Source organism: Nesoenas mayeri, assembly GCF_963082525.1.
Source record: "Nesoenas mayeri genome assembly, chromosome: 6".
NCBI classification, from domain to species: Eukaryota; Metazoa; Chordata; class Aves; order Columbiformes; family Columbidae; genus Nesoenas; species Nesoenas mayeri.
The window spans coordinates 22,863,851-22,883,771 of NC_137545.1; the positions used below are offsets into that span (position 1 = coordinate 22,863,851).

The window sequence follows — 19,921 nt, forward strand, 5'->3', positions numbered from 1 at the left end:
TAAGGTTTTGTATATCCTGGCAAGAGACCTGAAGTGAAACCCAACACTTTATTAAGTAAAAAAGACATGGATGAGTGAATTTGTGTTGGGTTTCACTTCAGGTTTGGTAACCAACATTTTCCCTTTTGCAGGCAGAGTGCCCAGAAACAGCTTTAAGTGGCTGACAGCAGCTCCTCACATTTCTTCAAGAAAACATCCACTCTACATCCCACCCCATACGGGTGTCTTTTCTAGCAGGTATTCCTAATAGCAATCTTCATCATAACTGGGAAGCAAATTAACTTGTTCATTAGCTGTTCCATTGTGTGGGATAGCTGTCACAGGTTTCTTGCTGGTGATTTTTTAGCAGTCTAGAGTTACCGCTAAGTGATATAGATGGCATTTTTCTCAATAAAAAGAAAAGACAAAATGAGAATAAAATGAGCAAGAAACTGTTCTGTTAAAGAAATGGGACATATCTAGGAAAAAAAGAATAACGAACATTTATCCACACTGAAAATGCAGATAGTTTGGGTGAAGTTACCTGGTTGGGAATGTTGGCAAAAGTGGCTAAGATCCCTTCAATTCTATGTTTGAAATAGACATTTGAGAATCTTTACTCATGTTCGTATATTTACATTTAGAATTATCCTGCTCATGATAATGGTGGTAGTAGTGAGCAATCAGATGTTCGCCATCCCTCCAAGAGCTACTCTCCTGAGCCCATCTTTGGTTTGCATTTAGAAACACTCTGTATCACTATGAAGCCTAGAGCCTGTGTTTTGTTGTTGTGGGTGTTTTCTAAATTAAAATTAAAGCTTGCACTCTGCAGAATCTGCATATACCACATGGAACTCCCGTGCATCAGACCAGCTGCGCACGGTGATCTGGCTGAGTGTCTCAGAGCTTTGGCTCAGACCGAACAACTCGTGACACAGAAACAACCAGAGAATTGCTTGGTTATATATATAAAGATGTATCTAATAGGCAGTAAAAATACGTAATTTATTAATACTTCTTTTTAAACCAAAACAAACACATCCAGAAAACCTGAGTGATTTTATTTCTCACACAAAACAAACAGAAGGATTTTGCTAAGTGGCTTAGTGGCAACTCTACCATTGCCATACTACATACAAAACCTTTAGTGTGACAGTTACATATATATACATTTTTACATACTTTTAAAAATTAACAGTCTGTATTAAAGTTGCATAGGTAAAACTACAGAAGATGGTATGTGATCAGTAAGTCTGCATCTTTCTCCTTGATGTTCAGTATTTCAATCCAATTGCTGAAGAGAAGCAATAAATTCCACATCTCACATTAATGATGAACTGGTGAATACAGGAGAAGCCATTATGGACTACAGACAAGTGTACAGTGTTACACAGAAAAGAGAAATAAAACCTCATGTAGTACAAAATGTTAAGATTAAATCCTGCCTGAAAAACAGCAGTTGACTAATTCATATATGAAGTCATTAAATAACATTCAAATCAAAGTCTCTGTAGTTTTTGTTTATGTCTTAAATATACTCAAAAATTCTCCCTCCTTTTTTGCAAAATACTCTTTCTGTTTTTTCATGGCTTGAACATTCATCATCTTTTGCAGTATCACAGACCATTTGGTAAACGTAACAACTGAACCTCCTGTTAGGCTTCTGTTCTATATGTAATACAAGGTCTTTGTCAACGTAAACTTCATGACTGTAAGTCTGAAATGAGAAAAAAAAAAATTCTGATTGCAGTCTCCATTTCCACCATTTGCTAATGCCTGTACCATTTTCCTTCAGGAACAAAAAATATTTAACATTGGTGACCTCCGTGATCAGAGAGGAATTTTGTGTGGATATACGCTGACAACTCTTCCAGATAAAACACAGAATTTCAAAACTATGAGAGGTTTCCAACAGGCCTATTTTAGGAGTCTAAGTGCAATTCAGAGCATCTGATTTAAGATCTTAAGTTGCCTATGCAGTCAATGATAAAAGAGGTGCCAAAGCTGCTGAATATCTCAGATCATCTAATTCGGACGTCCACCTCAACTTGGACTGTATGAACAGCCCATTCCAGATCTTCAAATATATACACAGTGAGGTCCATGCTTAATTCAATGCATGAGTAGTTCAAGTTAAGCTAGTGAGACTATTTACAAGTTGTGAAGTTAAGCTGATGTAACTAGCCAGAGGGTGACTATTCAAGTTGATAAATACTTCAGAAATAACGAAGCACAACCCCTCCCTAGCCAAAAAAAAAAGAGACAAGACAAATGAGTCAACCAACCAAAAAACCCCCTTAGTTCCCCTTAATTTCAAATTATGGAGATTTTCAGATAAATGAACTACTGTCTAATGGAATATTTAACATTTTTGAGTTATAAGTATTATCTTGTTCAAATCTCATCCATAGCACTCGGCAACACTACTTGTAGATCTGCTTCAAATCTGAACAAAAATGGTAGGTGAAAGGTTAGTGTAAACAAAAGATATGAATTCTCCTTACCACATCCCAGGACTCCAGTAATGGAATACTCTTAAGTAGAATCCCATGTTCATTGCAGTGAAAGTCAAGGTGAGCTCTTCCATCAGCTCCTATTTGAGTAACTGCCACCGTGGATAACAAATCCAATTCATCTTCATAGTCCACAATTTTGAATGTCTTGGCAAAAACAAAACCTCAAGTTTACAAATCAAACATAAATTTACATAAATTCACAAAACTGCGTAGCTCTCCTTCTTTCAGGTGAAAGCAGAATTGGAAAACTTGTAGTCCTTAAGTCTTATGGTCTGATAAAGAAAACTTTGCCAGACTGATACCCAACAGGAATCTTTTCCAACACAAGTTGTCTTAAGGAATTTTGCTGAAATGTATTGGACAAGAAAGTGATGTTCTGAACAATTCTAACTTGAAACTACATGTATTATATATATATATCATACAGGAAAAAGTACTTTGAAAATGGCAGAAGAAACTTATTTAAACTCCATGCCCTGTCTTGAAGGAGGCATGTTAGAGACAGTATAGCCTAAAACCACTACTGGTGTTGAAGGGATGGTTACATTAGGGTAATTCCATTCACATGAACACCTCTGTTCAGAGCTTGCTCTCACTCTACAGAGTGAAGAACTGAGACCGAAAGGTGAAGATTCTGTTAACCTGGTAACATACTCTTTAAAGTCAAGCCAGTCTTTGTCTTCCATAATGGCATAACATCTACTGGAATCACAAATAAAGTATAACAGCAAGAAAAAAATAGTGTGCAGACTCTGATTTTTATTAGGTTTAAAAAAGAGAAGTGGACAGAAATGAACTGCAGACCTTAAGGGTTATATTGCACCATCCTGTGTTTTTACCATAGTAAAATCTATTTCCTCTGGAAAAAAAAAAAATATGACTGCCAGAAACTAATGGATTTAACTGTTGTGCTTATGTCAATTACAGCTCCAGTTCTAAATAGAGAGCCAAAAAATATCCGTCATAACATCTTGAAGACTCAACACCTTGGTGTGTGGCATTTTCAGTCTCGAGAAGCAGTTACTTCAAGGAAAAGTGTTAAATAGCTGATCCTAGAATCTCATCAAAGACAAAAATATAGTTTAGAGATACTATATCAAAGACTAGAGGAACCTAAGCAGAGTAAAAAATAAATATGCTTCTTTCATTTCTTAAAATGCTTTATAAGAAATGTTTAAAGGAGATGTTTGAATGGAGAAGAGTAATGTTTCTTCACGTTAACATCTCATTTCTGTGTTAGTGAAGTTGCACAGAGTTATAATGGTATCATGGGGCATAAGATCAGTTCTTAAAAGAATGAACTATCCAAAGCACAAATATCAGGCTAGGAGAAAAGATGACCGAGAAGGGAAATGAAGTACTGAGAAGTTAAGAAGACAGCCACAGAAGAGGAATAAAGAACCCAAAGATTAACACAGCTAATGGTTACAGCCACCGCACCTGAAACAAGAACGACCTCTGGCTAGTTCTACATCCTATATAATCCATGAACTGCTCACTACCTCTTGTTCTGGGTCATCATCCAGCAAGTTAAAACGCTTTTTCACCACTCGACCAGAAGCTGTTACAGTCACAGTGTTGTTCACCTTTGGAGAAAAAGAAAAAAGTGGCTCTAGACTTTGGAGCATTTTATTTGCTTCCTATCCATTTGGCAACGTATCTATTTCAAGTCTTTCCCTTTCTGACCTTGTTTTAATCCCTCTGATCTTGTTTTAATCATTAGCTATGAATGGCCCTAGCACTGCTATCTCTTCTTCACAAGGGCTCATGAACCTGGTGGCTTTCGTTGAGATATTACTGATGTTTACTTATATTCAAAGGTTGTCAGCCCTGTAGAAGTGGCAAAGGTTCTCAGCTACCATCATTTTTATCCTAGAAGTAACTGGAGCCAATGCACTGGAAGGCAGCTAAGTCACTACCCCGCTGGGCTTCATTAACACCAGAAATACTCAAAACTGGGCTATCATTGTCTTCATGGAAGCCAAAAGGACAAGGCATAGCACAGAGGGGATTAGAACTCATATTTCTTTGCTCTTATTGCAACAGAAGTTAGCTAAATGCTAAAAAAAAAAAAGAAAAAAAAGGCATGGCAAGTCATTGGATGAGAAACCTTACCCTTTCTGAATTCAATGGAAGTTTTATTCCTGACTTAGTGTAAGTTTTTAACATACAAACTTTTATTCTGCAGAAGCTTCAAAATTAGTATTGTTAATTTCCAGGAACTTTACAGTACTCATGAATTAAAAAACTTACTTTTATGTAAGACATAACTTTGTATGCTGAAGGATAATGACAGTTCCAGATGATACCAAAAATTTTTCTTCACGAGTGTGGTCTTTAACCTTTTCGACATTTAGATTGTCTGTGATTTTTTTGTCACAGAACACTTCATGAAACAATGGAGATGTTTTAACAGCACATTTCTACAAGGAAGTTCTGATCATCCCCTTTTCACTTGGTTCTACTTTTCTGCACTCTTCTGACCCACTGGTGATGAAGTTCTGTTCTGTTCCAGTTCCAGTTCAGTTCACCCAAGCAAGCAGAAAAGTACTCACCATTCCTGCTGGGTTATTATTCTATTATTTTAGTGCACTGGTTTGGCTCAGCAAGGGTTAGATGAATACCACACTCGTCACAAAGGAGCAACAGGTATATATGGCCAGGAAAAGAACGAGACTTTCGGAAGTAATGCATTGTATTTGTTGTCTTATGAAGACTTACTCCTAAGTTACGAGAGACTTGAAACATTTCCAGCATTTGTATGATCAGCTTACCTGAGCACCAGAGCCACACACAATTATTACTTGGCGGCACCTTCTTTTGAAGGAAATCTGTCACCATCTTTTAAGCATGTTTTATATTTTGTATTAGTGATACATGGTTATATTGCACACAATAAACAATGATGAAAACTAAAGAAATGGCCGGAAATTTCAAACGCTATCCTGAATATGTTTCCGAAGTTTTTTTCATAAAGTACAACGAAGACACAGAATGTCTTTCAATGACCTTTGAAGCAAGCCCATAAACCACAGCGATTACTCAGATACGCAAACCCCTTATGCATTGCTCAAAATCATCCACTGTGATCTCGGACAATAAACTCACACAGTTTTCTCTGTTGGCCACAATTGTAAAATCTTCTGCAACCTCTGTTTGATCTGTATTATTTTTAACTTCTTTAAGCTTCAAGACTCTATGAAAGAAACAGAAATTACAAAATAAGCAATGTGTTCTAACCCACCTAGCACACCACTGCTATATTTATAATTTTAAAAGTCAGGTATATTATAATAAAACATCAGAAATAAATGAAATGCAAATAAATTATTTTTGTAATTTATGTTTATCAGTAAAAATTTAATGCAGTGGTCCTTGAACATTTTTCATATCAAAATCTAGTGTCACCTGTCCCTGCTCACATTTATACCTCTAGATGTTTCTACGAGAACTTCAGACTGACAAATCAATAAATTTTACAGTTTCCAGGGCATGATGAGCGTTTTGGCCTGCAAATTGCCAAACTACTGAATTTATGCAGTTATGCAACTTCTCCTTTAATGAAAATAAGATTTGAGAAAAAAATGCTCATACTTTATCAAATTGGGTCCCACGTGGATTATTCTACCTGACATATCTGGATGGAAATATATCCAATCAGGTTCCAGTGAACAGCATTTCATATCCTGTATGCCATTTTTTGCCTGAAGAAGGAAGGGAAAACTTAGGATAATAGTATTCCAGAAGTCTCACAGATCTAATAAAGAGGTAGTACTGAGCTCCTCTCCAGATACCTCTGAAGATTTTTAAGTGTTGCTCCTAATCATGACAGGATGGCAGTGGAACAACAACAACAGTAAGACTCAGTTCCAATTCTCAAGATATTCCATAAAACAGTTGCAACTTTTAAAATATGTAATAAGCAACGATATTGTACCACAGCTATATGTGGTCCTACCTCTCCTGAAACTAAGCAAAATGAAGATTTATCCTACACTCTGCAACAACAGTTCCAGCAATTTGAGTGCCAAACACACGAGATGTGTCAAGACATGAGAAAAGCATTAGCACAAACTTTGACTTGAGCTTCAAACTTCAGGCTCAGCCTCTTTTGTGCAAATATTTGTGCAAATAAGTGTGAAAGCCTGGGATAGCTTGTGATTTCAGCTGCTAGCTGGTCAAAATCTTGGCATTTTGACAGTGTTTTTTTGTTGTAAATTTAGCTGACCCTGATCATTCAAACTTTCAAATGTATGAACCCACATAGGAAAAGCTAGGTCAGAAAGGGTTGTACATGTCCCTTGGAATCAAAATTGATCTTCAGCTACGGTTGTGAAAGATCTGTTTTGAAAATAAGATACAGGAGGGGGATCACTGATTTGATCAGGCTAGTAAAAGAGATGAGGACATTTACAGATGTGAAGTTTTTTAGTGAAGAACTAACAGGCCCAGAAGCACTTTGTAATACAAAAGCATCTTTAGGGCAAATCCAGATCCAAAACAAAAGATGAGATGGAGAGCACATGCAAAGGAATAAATTATGAATATAAATAAACAAAAATAATTAGGAATGCTGGTTAAACTGAGTAATAAAACTTTTCTAAGGGAGGAGAGGGGTTAAACTGAGTAATATAATGTTCCTAGGGAGACAGACAGAGACAAGGTACAAATCAGGCATAAACTACAAACATTAAAGAAACTTAGTATGCAATTTCTTAAAACTTGAAGTGGTTTTTAGTTATGCCATTTGGCGGACTGACTACTCAGAAATGCATTAAGATGTTACCATGCAAGGAATCAGGTAATGAGATTCGGCTTGAGCCTTGACTCTTAAGCTAAGCATACAGAGCTGTGTAGCACTGACAGTGCTATGGTTGTACTGGAATGAAGGAAACAGCACTAATTCCCAAGAAAATATTTTACACATGACTCCACTGCATAGCAGATGTAACACTGTGCGGTGATTCCTGTGAGAGCACCACACTGGAAAACAAGGGTACTGTAACCTTGAGCACCAGTTAGAAGAAGAGATGAAGACAAACGTGATATACATTCATTTCAGAGAAGCCGCTATCCAAATATATTACCAAAGCCTTGTCTTTCAGAGAACAAATATGGAAGACTCCTTTATGTTTTTTCTTGTTAGGTGTGATGATGTAATGCCAAGGATAACCTCCAATTTGAAATGCATTCTCCAGAGAAGATGCTTCAAATAGCAAAGGTGGAGTATCTGCAAATAGTTGGTAATGTTGACACCATTAGTAGCAGAACAACTGTAATTTCATTGATCCTTACAATTCTAAATTCCAATAAAACTATTAATTCTTCAGAACTTTTGAAGACTGATGGAAATAAACTGGCTGTGATCTTTCTTCTAGCACCAGCTATGCTACCTCATCCAGGCACAATCTGCAGTTCCCTGTGGAAGGTTACTGCCTTTCTCAGATCTTCGTGCTGAACTGCTCTGCTGATATGTCTGACTTACTTCATTCCAAATGAGCTGGATAAGCAAAGACGTAGCACACAATTAAAATTAGGCCAGCTCATCTGAATGAGGACACAGACATGAACAGATTACAGAGCATATCAAAAGGGTCACTATTCTCTGGGAAAAATAGTGATAAATAACTGGAAGCAGACTAACAGCAGTAATCTCAAAGAACAATATTAAATGCAGAAAGATTCCTAAATCTGAACATTCCTTCTCCTTTTGCATAATGCAATGAAACAGTGTGGAATGCAATCTGTAGCTGAGTTCATAAAAATCACTAAAAATCTAGGAACTTCTGCAATTAATGGCAAAAGTCATCTAGTTTTCCTACCACTTCAGTTGGGATACATTACACAGGTGTAATATGCCACTCCTACATGTCTTCTGTGTACTAAATGAGAAGCATCTTTGAACAAAATGGACTGCATGGAGCTTTGCAACTTCTACCAACAAGCTAAATAAAAGGAATTTCTACAGCTGCTATAACTGAATCAATTTTAGACTAAAGATCAGCTCTTTCTAACAGTACAGAGCAGTACTGTAAAAAATTGACAAAATGTGGAGAAAATCTAAAATTACAAGAGGCATTTAAACAGACAATATAAAAACCCAAGCTGAATTACTGTGAGGAGAACAAGGTTTTTATCTGGACTTTTGTGTACCAGAGGTCTCATCCAAATTTTGACTTGTTCTTGTCCTGCTTAATCTAGATAATTATCCGGATCCTAACCAGTGGTGCTAAGATGTCACATGACAACAGAAATCATGTTTACATAGTGCTTCTCCCTTTTCCTTATTTTGTTTTTCCAACAAGCTGGAAAGTGGCTGTCTTCTAGTTGTCTTTTGGACTAACACAAAGGAAATGGGAGATTCTGTGCAAGATATAACAAAATATAGGTTATAAAAACAGAGGCATCTGCTGAAAATGTAGAGAACATTGAAGATGGAGGCATAAGCAGAGGATGTACTGATATTAACATCTGTCAGAAAATTAAACATGAGTCAAGATTTTACCCTACCAACATTTTCTTTTTAAATAAGGCAAGGCCCCTCAAAAATTCTGTTAGGTGGACTAAATGACAGCTTTAAATGTATTTCAACAATGCCTCAATCATAAGCAGTATGGGCTGCTGATAAAATATGCCTTTCATGTTCATTTGGCAAAGATTTGCAAGATCATAGCCACCTAAACCACCGTCATGGAGTGACTCTGCTGCCTCAAGTCCCTCTTTCCTGCTTCATGTCACTTGCTCTTGTTGCTCAGCACCTCCTGTTCTCATTGTTTGTAAATCCTTTCCCTAGCATTCCCATTCCCGTTCCCTAGGATTGCCAGTCTTCAGCTCCAATTGAGCTTCTTTGTTCACCTCCTTAAAACTCGCCAGCCCCATCTAAACATAAAGCTGCTCCTGGCAGCACTAAAAATATGTGTTTTAAATGAAAAAAACCAACAACCAAACAAAACTCACCCAAAACTCCTGAACCTCAGAAAAGTATTTTCCTCTCAGGTGTGATTTTTTTTTTTTAAATGAAATTACTGTATCCTCTAATAATAAATCAAACAACGGTTTTAAGTTCTGGACCTTTCAGAAAGTGCCATAAGAAAGATTTATAGGTACCTTCCCATACCTTCTACTGTGACCAAAATCAAATTCCTTACCAGTCAATAGCTATAAATGAAATGGTAGGTACATGGTAGCCTCTAAGTTTTGGTCTCTATATGCTCCTTCTTGGATACCTGATACACCATAAAATCAGCACTGTAATAACTGCCATCCCTTCAGGCAATTTCTGTAGGGATGGTAGGACTAAATAAGCAGGAAAATCACACATAGTTAAATTATAGTAAATACAAACTTAAACTCTGAATCTGTTAACATTTCACTCACTGAAGCATTACATTTCATTGAACATTCAGTCAGCCATCTCATTCTTAAAAGAAAACAGCTCAAAACCCACAGGAATGCTGCTATCTGCAAAGAGCAGCCATGGCAAATGGCTGTCACGTGTTCATAACTTCCTAACCACAAACTCTTGAATATGATTCACCATCAAAATATTTTCACCAGTACATGGGCTTTAAATCTCACCACTAAAAACTCCAATGATCTATAAGACATGAAAACAAATCTGGTACAGGCCTCCTATTAAAGCTCCCATGGCATGATTTCTACAAGGCCCCTAACATTAAATTGTGGTTTTGCAGACTGAGACAGGGTGGAAAACAAGAAGTTTCCCTTTGCAGAACCCAGGACATCACTTCGTTTTGATAAAACATTGCATTGTAACTGAAAGCCCTCACTATATATTATATCTTTGTGTATTTCCTCAGGTTTATGTCAATCTGGTTTGGTTTGCCTGTTATTATCTGACACTGTTTGTGAACATAAAGATCAAAGGCATTTTTTATGTGGACAGTCACCTGTAAAAACTAATACAGACACATTCAAAATTAAAGAAATAAATAAAAGCATGCATTATTTGATATTGGTGAAAGCTACTATTATTTTTCTAAGTGACTCAAGTGTGAACTTGTGAGAATGTTTTTTAAAGTAAAAAAAAAAATTTCAAAGAAAGTCTCAGCACCAAATTCTAATCTCAAATGCACCAACAGAAATAATTATTTGGTTTCACAGCAAATAAAGTCATTACATAAAGCAGAACATTCAGAAGTTAATGATTTGAGGCATAAGAACTGTTTTAATAGATAATTTGTTCTCTCCTCGGGAATTAATTTTACTGAAACTGGCACATTCCTCACAGCTTAGTATTATCAAAATGCAACTTGGACAAATTATATTCTGTCTCCTTGAATTCCCTCTGCAAGTGAGATTAAACGTTCTCACATATTTTGCTTACATATCATATACTGTTTCTGGGTGTTACTAACAGCAGTCCCAGCCCTTCCTTTTTCCCGAGAGCAGTTGTGTCTCAGAAATAAGGAAGGGGTTTCCATTTCATGCATTGCTTATAAAGTTTTACAAATAGCTTAGTTGCTGTACTAATTTTCTAGGTAAGTCCTATTTAATTAATGATTGTAATTAGAAGTAAAGCATATTTTTACTATAACATAAACCCAGAAATATAGCTACAGCACAATGAGTACAGTAATTTTAATGTTTTTTTCTAGGCATGAAATCATAATTAATCCATAAAAGCCACCAGCCAAGATAATACAAAGATCATAAATACCTGTTATTTTAATGTTACATGGAAGACCAAATGGATACTTTCCTACAACTCCCACTTGACCATTCCAGTTGAATTCATGTCCCAAATCAAATGGCTGTTCCATGAACTAAAATAACACAGAACAATTTAGCTTTGGTGATTCATTTTTACTTGCTGTTTAGTTTTAATGCTCTGTTAGTCATGCATTCTTTATCTTGTCAGATACTGCTTGAAGTCTTATTTTTGAAATAACATTTGGTTTTTTGATTGGAAGAATATAAACTCAGAAGTATCACTGCAGTTCTGTTTCAGATCAATCAATCAATCTTCCATGCCCATCAATTTCTAGACTTGACACTCATCTGTAACTACAGACTAGGTGTGTAAAGAAGAGCACAGCCTGGCCCAGCATTTACACAGCTCCTCTCTCTATGTGCCTAAGTGCCTGGCTGATGCTGTATCTCTTATGTTTTGCCATGTGTAGCTGGTGTGGGTAGAATTTTCTTCTAGTGCACCCATTAGCATTTCCTGACTGTATATAGAGTTAGGAAAGAACTCTGTCCTTTGACACATTCCCCATGTACCTGTGTGGTATTACATGAATATTTATGATTTGTTGCCCCAAAACAGTATGGACTGTATGAAGAATTTTCTATTTCATTACCTGCTCAGAGATGGCCTGGAAGTTATAAAGCCTGACCAGACCCATGCTATACGTTACAATCAGGATTCCATTAGAAACAGCAACATCTGTCACACTATTACCAAATATCTGGGGAAAAAAAGGAAGAGAAAAATATTCTAGTAGAGAAGAAGTGATTAAGAGACAGTGCAAAACAGTGGCATTATGTCCTTAATTCTGCAATCACTTTAACTTTCTATTCTGGCCAAACCCTATGATAAGTGTTTTAGTTCATGGTGTTTTCTGTAACTGGTATGTTCTGCTGAGATTCTGTAACACTTTGCACTGCAGTAAAAACAGCCAATGTTCGATTAGTCATATTCTGCAAGTAGATTCATTCTCTAATCAGTTTTCAGCATATCTTCATATTATGTTACCCAGTTATTATCATACATTAATAGATTACATTACCCCACATCCCACAGGAATGTTAGCAAAGCTAACAGCTCAATCTACAGGTAGTGACTTCAGATCTTATGTTCTTTTTTCATTGCCACGGTAAAATACTAGTCTAATCATGGCTCTATAACTGCGTACAGCTGTACTGCAACTACATTATCCAGCTGTCACAGAGTACAGGATCCTCTCTGAATCCAAATTAGACAAATACACAAGAAGCTGGCTTAACCCTTTTAATAACTGTGCAGTATTCATTTGTGCCACACATCTCCACTGAGAAAAACCCAACAAACTAATTCTTAATATTTAACGAATAACAGCAGATAAAGTTCCTAATTTTTTTTTTAAATAGAGATGCTTGGAAATGTAGAGTTTTCATTTCTTTAATCTGAATCACTATACGAAAAAGCAATTAAAATAGGGTCAAAACAGGCTTTAAAACAATAATTTTTAAAAAAGAGATCCAAAAGCTGTAATACTCCTAAATCTTAACACTATCAGTGATCTTGTAATCAGTTTGGTGCCGAAAGATACATTTACTCCTGAGACCTTGCCTTTTATTTAGTCTTATGGCTCTTTCTCAATACATTTTTTTAGCTTAGGTCTCAGCGTCTTCCAGACTCAACTCTAATAGTCTTCCAGCTCTAAACCCTCCTTTCTATCTTGGCTAGCCCAAACTCGGAATTTATTGTGCTGTACCATCTCAGTAAAACTGATGCATTAGGTGTATTCTGCAGTCTCGAACAGTAACTCTAACAGTTACATTCCACTGATCTCTATCAGGCTTGGCATCACGTTCACTGGTTGCTTCCTCTGCCGGGTATATTTTCAAAGCCCAGTTTCTGCCCTGATGTTATTTCTCGCTGTAACAATTGCTCTGATGAGTACACAGTATAAGCCAATGGAAGAAATACTCATTTAGATGTTTTGCCTACTATGACCATGATGAACCCAGACTGCCATTCCTAGCGTGGTTGAGAACACCTTTGATACCGGTAACATTTTTTTTCGGTCCTAAATACTAATTTTGAACAGAACAATACATAGTGCCCCTAAACTTCCATGGGCCCACCTGAAAAACATTTAACCCCATTCCTTTGCTTGCCAGCCCAATTTCAATTACAGCCTCCACCCAAGCCAGCACCAGCTAAAACCCACTAATAGCTCTGGACCCCAAATGAGACTGTAGCTCACAAAGCTCTGAAGCCAGAGTCTGCGTGTTTGTACTGTTCCATTTGTAACTTTCATCCAGAGCTCTCTTGACCTAGAACAGATGTATTTTCACCAGAACTGTAAAACTTGACATATAGCTTGAGGTTTCCTAATATATACACCTTTACTGACAGGCCACAAAATGACCTCAGGAAGGCTGTTTGCTCTTGACTGATGCAGCAAGATACATATTTAAATTTTGCCATTCAATATGAATAATAATACAAGTTTGAAACATTTGTAACTGCACAGAGAATTCATAGACTATTCCTAGGACTGAGTCAGAAGCACATCTATCTTTCTTTAAAGAGGTGAAAAGAAGTCTACAAACACTTTAGGATTCCCTAATTCTTATGATTGCTGTTAGTAAAAGCTAAAGCCCTTCTACCTGTTGAAGAGAAACCAAATAACAGAACGCATTTGTATTTTCTCTTCTGGTCATTGAAATGAAGAATGTTACCCCAAGTTCTCCTATCAGACACAAGAAGGACATTACTGCTAATTAATGTTTCAGGGCACTATGCTTTTACAAGCTGTAAGTAAGACTTCTGGAATTCTGTGACAATTGCCTAAACTATGCCTGTTATATAACTACAGTACAGATCACAATTAAGAGAGGAATTAACTTACCTTTTTGTTTATTTCTAGCATTCCAATGAATGAAAGAGGCAGAACTTGGAATACAGCAAGATAGAACAATATGGACTGTTGGATACCTGCCTGGGAAGGAACAATACCGAATGTAGTTATTACACTTGAGGTATTTATTAACAGTAAAACATCTTCATCTTCTGTCATAACAACAAAGCGTAATGTCTCCATCTTTGTCCTTGTAATGTTTTTTGATGGATTTTGTAAAAATTTAAGAGTGACAAAGTTTTTCAACAAACTTACCTGCCGTGCTGCTGCAGGGAGCTTATTCTGAGCTGACTTTACAACCATTACCTCTTGAGGAATATCCCAGCTCAGATACCTATTTGTGACAAGAAAAGCCTATCTTAATAATTTAAAAACCATGTAATAATAAATGCTACTTCACATAAAATATAATGTTCTATAACTAGGCAGATCCCTGTGTCCAGGCAAACTGCTCAGTATCTGATTCGGGAGAGGTGCCTGAGATGATTGCTGTTTGCAATAACGAAAAGCCCACAGCATTGGAAATGTCACTATCTTCATTTTTCTCCTTCCCTTCACAAATTGATGCTTTCTTATCCTTCAGCTTAAAGGAAATAATTTGCTCTGAGAAGTAAAAAAAAAATGCAGTTTATTAGAAGCAGTAACTGTTCTGCTTTTAAAGAGCAAAACAGCTATCCTAGGGAGAAGAATGCAAGTTTAAAATGTCAAACTATTTTTCCTATATTTTATGACATTTGTTTTACAGCTTTTAAAGGTCCTCTCCTGGTATATTGCTATTGCAATATTAAAGGCTACAAAATTGTCAGAGAAAAGCCAATGGTAGCCTATTTTTGTGGCTTTCGTGGAACTTGATACCAAATTTGAGACCGTAATACTTAGACTGATGAAATTCTTCTATAAAAAACAGCATGTGGGAGCAGTACTCCAGGTAATGTGCTTGACTAACAAAACTGAAGTCAGCCATAGGATCGTATTAAAATAAACATGATTCCCTTTCTCCAGCACAATACTAATGATTGTTAATTACATAATGCCTAGTCAGTGCTTAATACCTGAATTTGCAAAAGGAACCAGCAAGGTATATTTTTTCCAGTATTTCTCCACTGTCAGCAGAGAGACGTAGAAGCCAGTTCTGCACTGTCAGGACTATTAGGGACGGTTTATAGTCTGATGGACCTGGTAGCATTTCCCCCTACATAACAAAAGGTTATCAGAAAAAAGTTTGTACCAGGATACATAACATTTTGACACAGTAACAAGAAAACAAAAGTTAGTACACATTCTTCAAAAACTAAAGGTGGAAAGCTGCCTGATAATCAGATCAGGTTCTCTAAGCTCATGTCTGTGCCAAATAGTCATCTGACTATCACATAATCTGTTGTCACACTTTTTGCAAGGTAGTAACCTTTTGTATAAAAGACCCCTTTTAAAATTTCCTTACCTTGCAAAAATGAAGTATAACTGCTTATTGATCTCGCTGATACCAGTCTTGAAGAGACAATTGTGTAAGTATTGCAAAATAAGACATTCAGTAGTAACTTGACAGTAACTGCTCAGAATAGTATACACACAGCTTTATTTTAGGCACTTCAAGAATGAGGCTAATATTCCTAAACTCTGTGGACAGTGGACGAGAGAAAAACTCCTCAGGGAGGAGGGAAATTATATAATCTATTAGCTAGAAACAGCAGAACAGCTTTTGGGCAGAGTTGCTTTAATGGGTCTTCAGTTTCTTTGCTTTTTTTTAATGCAAATAGATCTGGTAAAAAATAAAACTCCCACCTACTGCCTTTGCTAATTAAAAAAATAAAGAAAAAATTAAACAGAGTTTCTGTTGTAAGAAATTAGAGTTAGTTGCATAAGCATAAAGGCACTGTTTTTAATATCTTCCACAGAAGCTCACAAAAAAGCATTTGAATGAGCTATTGAGAAATGCAGAGAAGTATACCTCTAAATGTTCAGTCAAAATAAATAAGCACATGTTGCAATCCTTAAATGACCTAACTCCATAAAAACACTGAGAAAACAATTTGTAGGAAAAGAATGCTCTATTCTACATATGTTTCACGTAAAGATTTTTTTTTTTTCACAAAATGATCTAGTAAAAAGCAATCTTACCAGTGGGCATTCCAATAATAAAGCATCTTCTATTTTTTCTGACTTAGAACACTTTGGCTTTTCATAAAGTATTCTTGGCTCTTGTGCAATGCTGGAGGAATATGATTGCTAATCATTAGTCTACTTTATAAACGATTATCAACAAGCCATTTCATAGAGTTTTGTAAATCCTGCTTTCTCTTTAGGCAGGTCAGAAATCTAAACATCTTATTTTTACTTTGTAAATATAACCTGAAACTGCTCTAATAGGCCTAATAAGCAATAGTTAGTATAACATAATATTTAAAAGCCAACCTCTACATTTTGTGAGTTTTTGTTGTGTGTTTTGTTGTTTTTTGTTTTAAAAACAAACTTAATAGTAACATTCTTACTTTAGTGATATACAGTAAAAAGAAAGCATATTCCAGAAACTAACAGTCATCCTGGAACCTTCCCCTCAAGCTCTTCCCGGGTTGCCTTTCATAATATAAAGGTGTGGCATCATGTACATTTAAAAAAAACCAAACAAACTACTACTAGCATAAAAGCTTCACACTGTGCAGTTTTGTCCTCAGGGTGAGGATGAGACAAAGATAAACCTGAAAGATGCCAGACAGGTTAACCCAGTACTGGAAAGCATTCAGACAGCAGGAATAAAAGAAGGCTGGTAAGTAGATTTAGATCCCTGCTGTGATAGATTAATTTAATTAACTCTCAGTGGTTTACACTGACAGAGTAATTTATTGGTAATGTATTGTATGACACTGTCTCAAAATTGTTCTCACCACAACTTACTCAGCAATGCAGTTCTCCAAGTCCCTGCTGCCTCTCTCAGGAGAGGGACAGGCAAGGACAGGGACAAGGACAAGGCCTGGTGTGCGCAGGGCTTCCTGACCTCAACCCTGCCTTGTGCTGCCTCCTAAGCTGTGCCTCTGCAGCTCACCATGGAACAGGAGAGCACGTCAGTCAGAGAACTGAGCTGCAAAATATATTAACAAAAACCAGCAAGCACTCCGCACGCTGTGCTTTTACATTAAAATAATTTACCTCCCTAATGCAGAATTTATGGACGTAGTTTGTCACACATTCCTTAGCACACTGCTAATTTCCAGATCACAACAGAACCACCATTCACTTTGCTTTTTAGTGCATAATTATAAAATGCTGATAATCTTCCACTCCCGTTGAAGTGCTGTGAAAACTGAAGTTACACTGCACCAGTAAGATCAGACTTTCCTTCATGAAAACAAGTGTCACATTAAGACACAACAGCATCTGAATGTAATTTAAGAAAGATTTATGCACCAGGTAATTTTTTGTTCCTAAGTAAATTCCACTCAATTCACAGGGACAAGTAAAGTTAGTGACATGTCTAAAACAGAATCAGAGTGTTAAAACTGTAAGCCAGGGTAACTTTAAATTGTAAATTTACTACCTGCTAATACAGCACTGGTAATTGTCCAAGTAAATTCTTCCTCTTTCATAGGCAATAGGAGATGCAGAATGAGTTGTCCAAACATTCTTGAATTTAGTACTTTCCTGTAACAGACAGTGGTTGTAATGGTGATGGGTTTTGTAACAAACCTTGCTTTTGCAAAATATTTGATTTGGCATTTGCAGCTTAATAATTTAATTGAACTTTTGCTGTTGAATACATGAAGGAAAATATTTTTAAAAAAATGAAATCAAAAGAGCTTTTTAGGGAAATTCTGTCTTTTTAAAAAACAAAATTAAAAGATCTTTTTATTAGCTATTATGGACAGCATACACAATTAATATTTTGTCCTTAGGTTGCCTGCATAAAAATGAAAACTGGCAACTAAACTTTAATGGCAACTTTTAAGAGCAAGAACAAAACTCGTCAAAGTGTAAATATGCACTTAATTCTTTTATATGTAAATAACTGGATTTACTGAACATCTGACTCCATTCTGTTGTTGGTGTTTTGCATGAAAGACAGAAAAATGCGTTTAAAGTTATTTGCAAAAAGCACCTGAAATGTCAACGGAATAAACTGCTCACATATTTTCTTGTGTGCATTAGACAGCAGGAGCTCTATACCATAAAGGAAGGTTCCAGTCCTCCCACCCCCAAAAAAAGAAAAAAAAATAATGAATTGTGTAAATCGGATGTACTCATTTTCATTTCAATAAACCTTGCATGCCCATTGATCAGGCTGCGTAAGTGGACAGCTCAACTGACTTCAAGTAAAATATTTTCAATGTAACACCATTGCCAATTAACTTCCACATACTCACTTTCAATGCATTTCTATCAACTACTGCACGGGAGCAGTAACCATCTTGATAAAAAAATGAAATTCACTTTAGTCTGTAACTGGTTTAATTTCTATTTTTTGTGCAACATAAATTTCCCTGACACGTTAGGGGCATGTTTACCTGAAGACCTCTGCTCATTATCTCATTTTGTTGTGAGAACTTGGTACAAATTTAACATTGATGCTCCTTAAAACACGATGAACTTATTACTGGTGTTAAGTCATCTTATGGGAAGAAGTGATATATCATAAAAGGCTATTTCTGACATTATTATTACATTTAAAAGTGGTTCTGCAGTTTTTCCACAGCATAGTCCTCTCTGCATCTCTGGGTCTGAGCCTCAAATGGTTAAATAAATATAACCGTTTGTAACAATCCTAGGCACAACTGCAGCTTTTTCCTCCCCGGACTCGCTGGATGGCGTGAGCAGGGGCCCTGCGGCACCCGGGCTGAGGAGCGCCCGGGAGCAGCACTGTTACCTGACATATTATCTGTCTGAGGAGTCCCAGGTTTTGTCTGTGGGCGACACCCGCATCTCTGGCATAGAAGCCGTGGGCCCTGCGGGTGAGGAGGCGGCAGACGCTGCGGGCTCGGGGGGCGGCCCTCCCGCGGCCGGCGGCTGACTGCGGGCACATGGCTGGGCCCCGGGGCACGCTCGCTCTTCTCTGCCGCTTCTGCCTCACTCCGGGCGGGCCGAGCTGCCCTGCTGGGCCCGGGCCCGCTCCAGATTTCTCTCACTGCCCGCCCTGCCCGGCGAGAGGTGAGGCGAAGCCGGAAAAGGCCCGATTGGCCCCCAGTTCCCGAGAGACGGGGCTTCCTGACGCGCTGCGCCGCACCGCGCTCACCTGGGGCGGGGCCAGAGCCGCCGCCGGGCGGGTGCGCAGCGCGTCTGCCCCGCCGCCACGGGGCCGAGTGACCGCGCACGCCAGGCGACAGCGACCCCGCGCAGCCACCGCCTCCCCCCGCGGCCCGCCGGGTACGGTAGTTTTAGCGGGCGGCATTCCGCGGCGCGCCCAGACTACAGCTCCCGCCATGCCCCGCGGTAGCCCGCCCGCTCCCTCAGGCGCCGTGGCCGCGTGGGTGCCCGCAGGCAGCGGGCAGGAACGGGGTAGCTCCCCCGCTACGGGGGCTGCTGCTGCTGCGGCGGCGTTGCCGCTGGCGAAGCGTCGCACGGAGGAGCGCGAGGCAGCAGAAGGGTCGCTGCGCAGAGGTCGGTGAGAGCCGCCGGCAGTGGCGGCCCGCCGGGACCCGCCCCGCCGGGACCTGTGCCTGTGGCCGCGCTCCACTGCGGCTGCTGGACTCTGCGCTGAGGGGACCAGAGTGCGCGTGCGCGCCGGCCTGTGTGGCGGATCAATGGCAGCGTTTTACGCGTTGTGGTTTTTCAATAAAGGCAAGATAGTTTCGTTAGCGCCCGTTCCGCTAAGAAAACGCGGGAACTTTTCTCCCGCGGTTCAATCTC

At 38.2% G+C, this 19,921-nt stretch overlaps 1 protein-coding gene across 3 annotated transcripts; it reads right to left on the minus strand.

Annotated features, from left to right (window-relative positions):
* Nucleotides 1-1,023: 1,023 nt before the first annotated feature.
* On the minus strand, nt 1,024-19,369 carry DCAF17 (DDB1 and CUL4 associated factor 17). Of its 3 annotated transcripts, XM_080346302.1 has the most exons (14): nt 18,942-19,369; nt 17,619-17,722; nt 16,205-16,295; nt 15,139-15,278; nt 14,342-14,420; nt 14,078-14,167; nt 11,819-11,926; nt 11,176-11,281; nt 7,583-7,725; nt 6,090-6,199; nt 5,604-5,691; nt 3,998-4,081; nt 2,484-2,639; nt 1,024-1,696 (listed from the first exon to the last, which is right to left on the minus strand). In XM_080346302.1, exons 1-14 carry the CDS (start codon nt 19,095-19,097, stop codon nt 1,508-1,510), a joined length of 1,644 nt encoding a protein of 547 aa, XP_080202428.1. In that variant the 5' UTR covers nt 19,098-19,369; the 3' UTR covers nt 1,024-1,507. The 3 variants fall into 3 exon arrangements, with proteins under 3 accessions (XP_080202428.1, XP_080202429.1, XP_080202430.1); XM_080346304.1 differs by lacking the exon at nt 1,024-1,696 and having other exon boundaries at nt 2,526-2,639; nt 3,936-4,081; XM_080346303.1 differs by lacking the exons at nt 15,139-15,278; nt 16,205-16,295.
* Nucleotides 19,370-19,921: the final 552 nt, after the last annotated feature.

Bases quoted from the DNA above. Each gene is read 5' to 3' on its own strand.
- DCAF17 (XM_080346302.1), bottom strand. From the start codon at position 19,097: ATGTGCCCGCAGTCAGCCGCCGGCCGCGGGAGGGCCGCCCCCCGAGCC. The intron at 11,927-14,077 runs GTAAGTTAATTC...TTTTTTCCCCAG, and splicing joins TGCTAGAAATAAACAAAAAG to ATATTTGGTAATAGTGTGAC. The intron at 4,082-5,603 runs GTGAGTTTATTG...TTTTCTCCAAAG, and splicing joins TGGCCAACAGAGAAAACTGT to GTGAACAACACTGTGACTGT.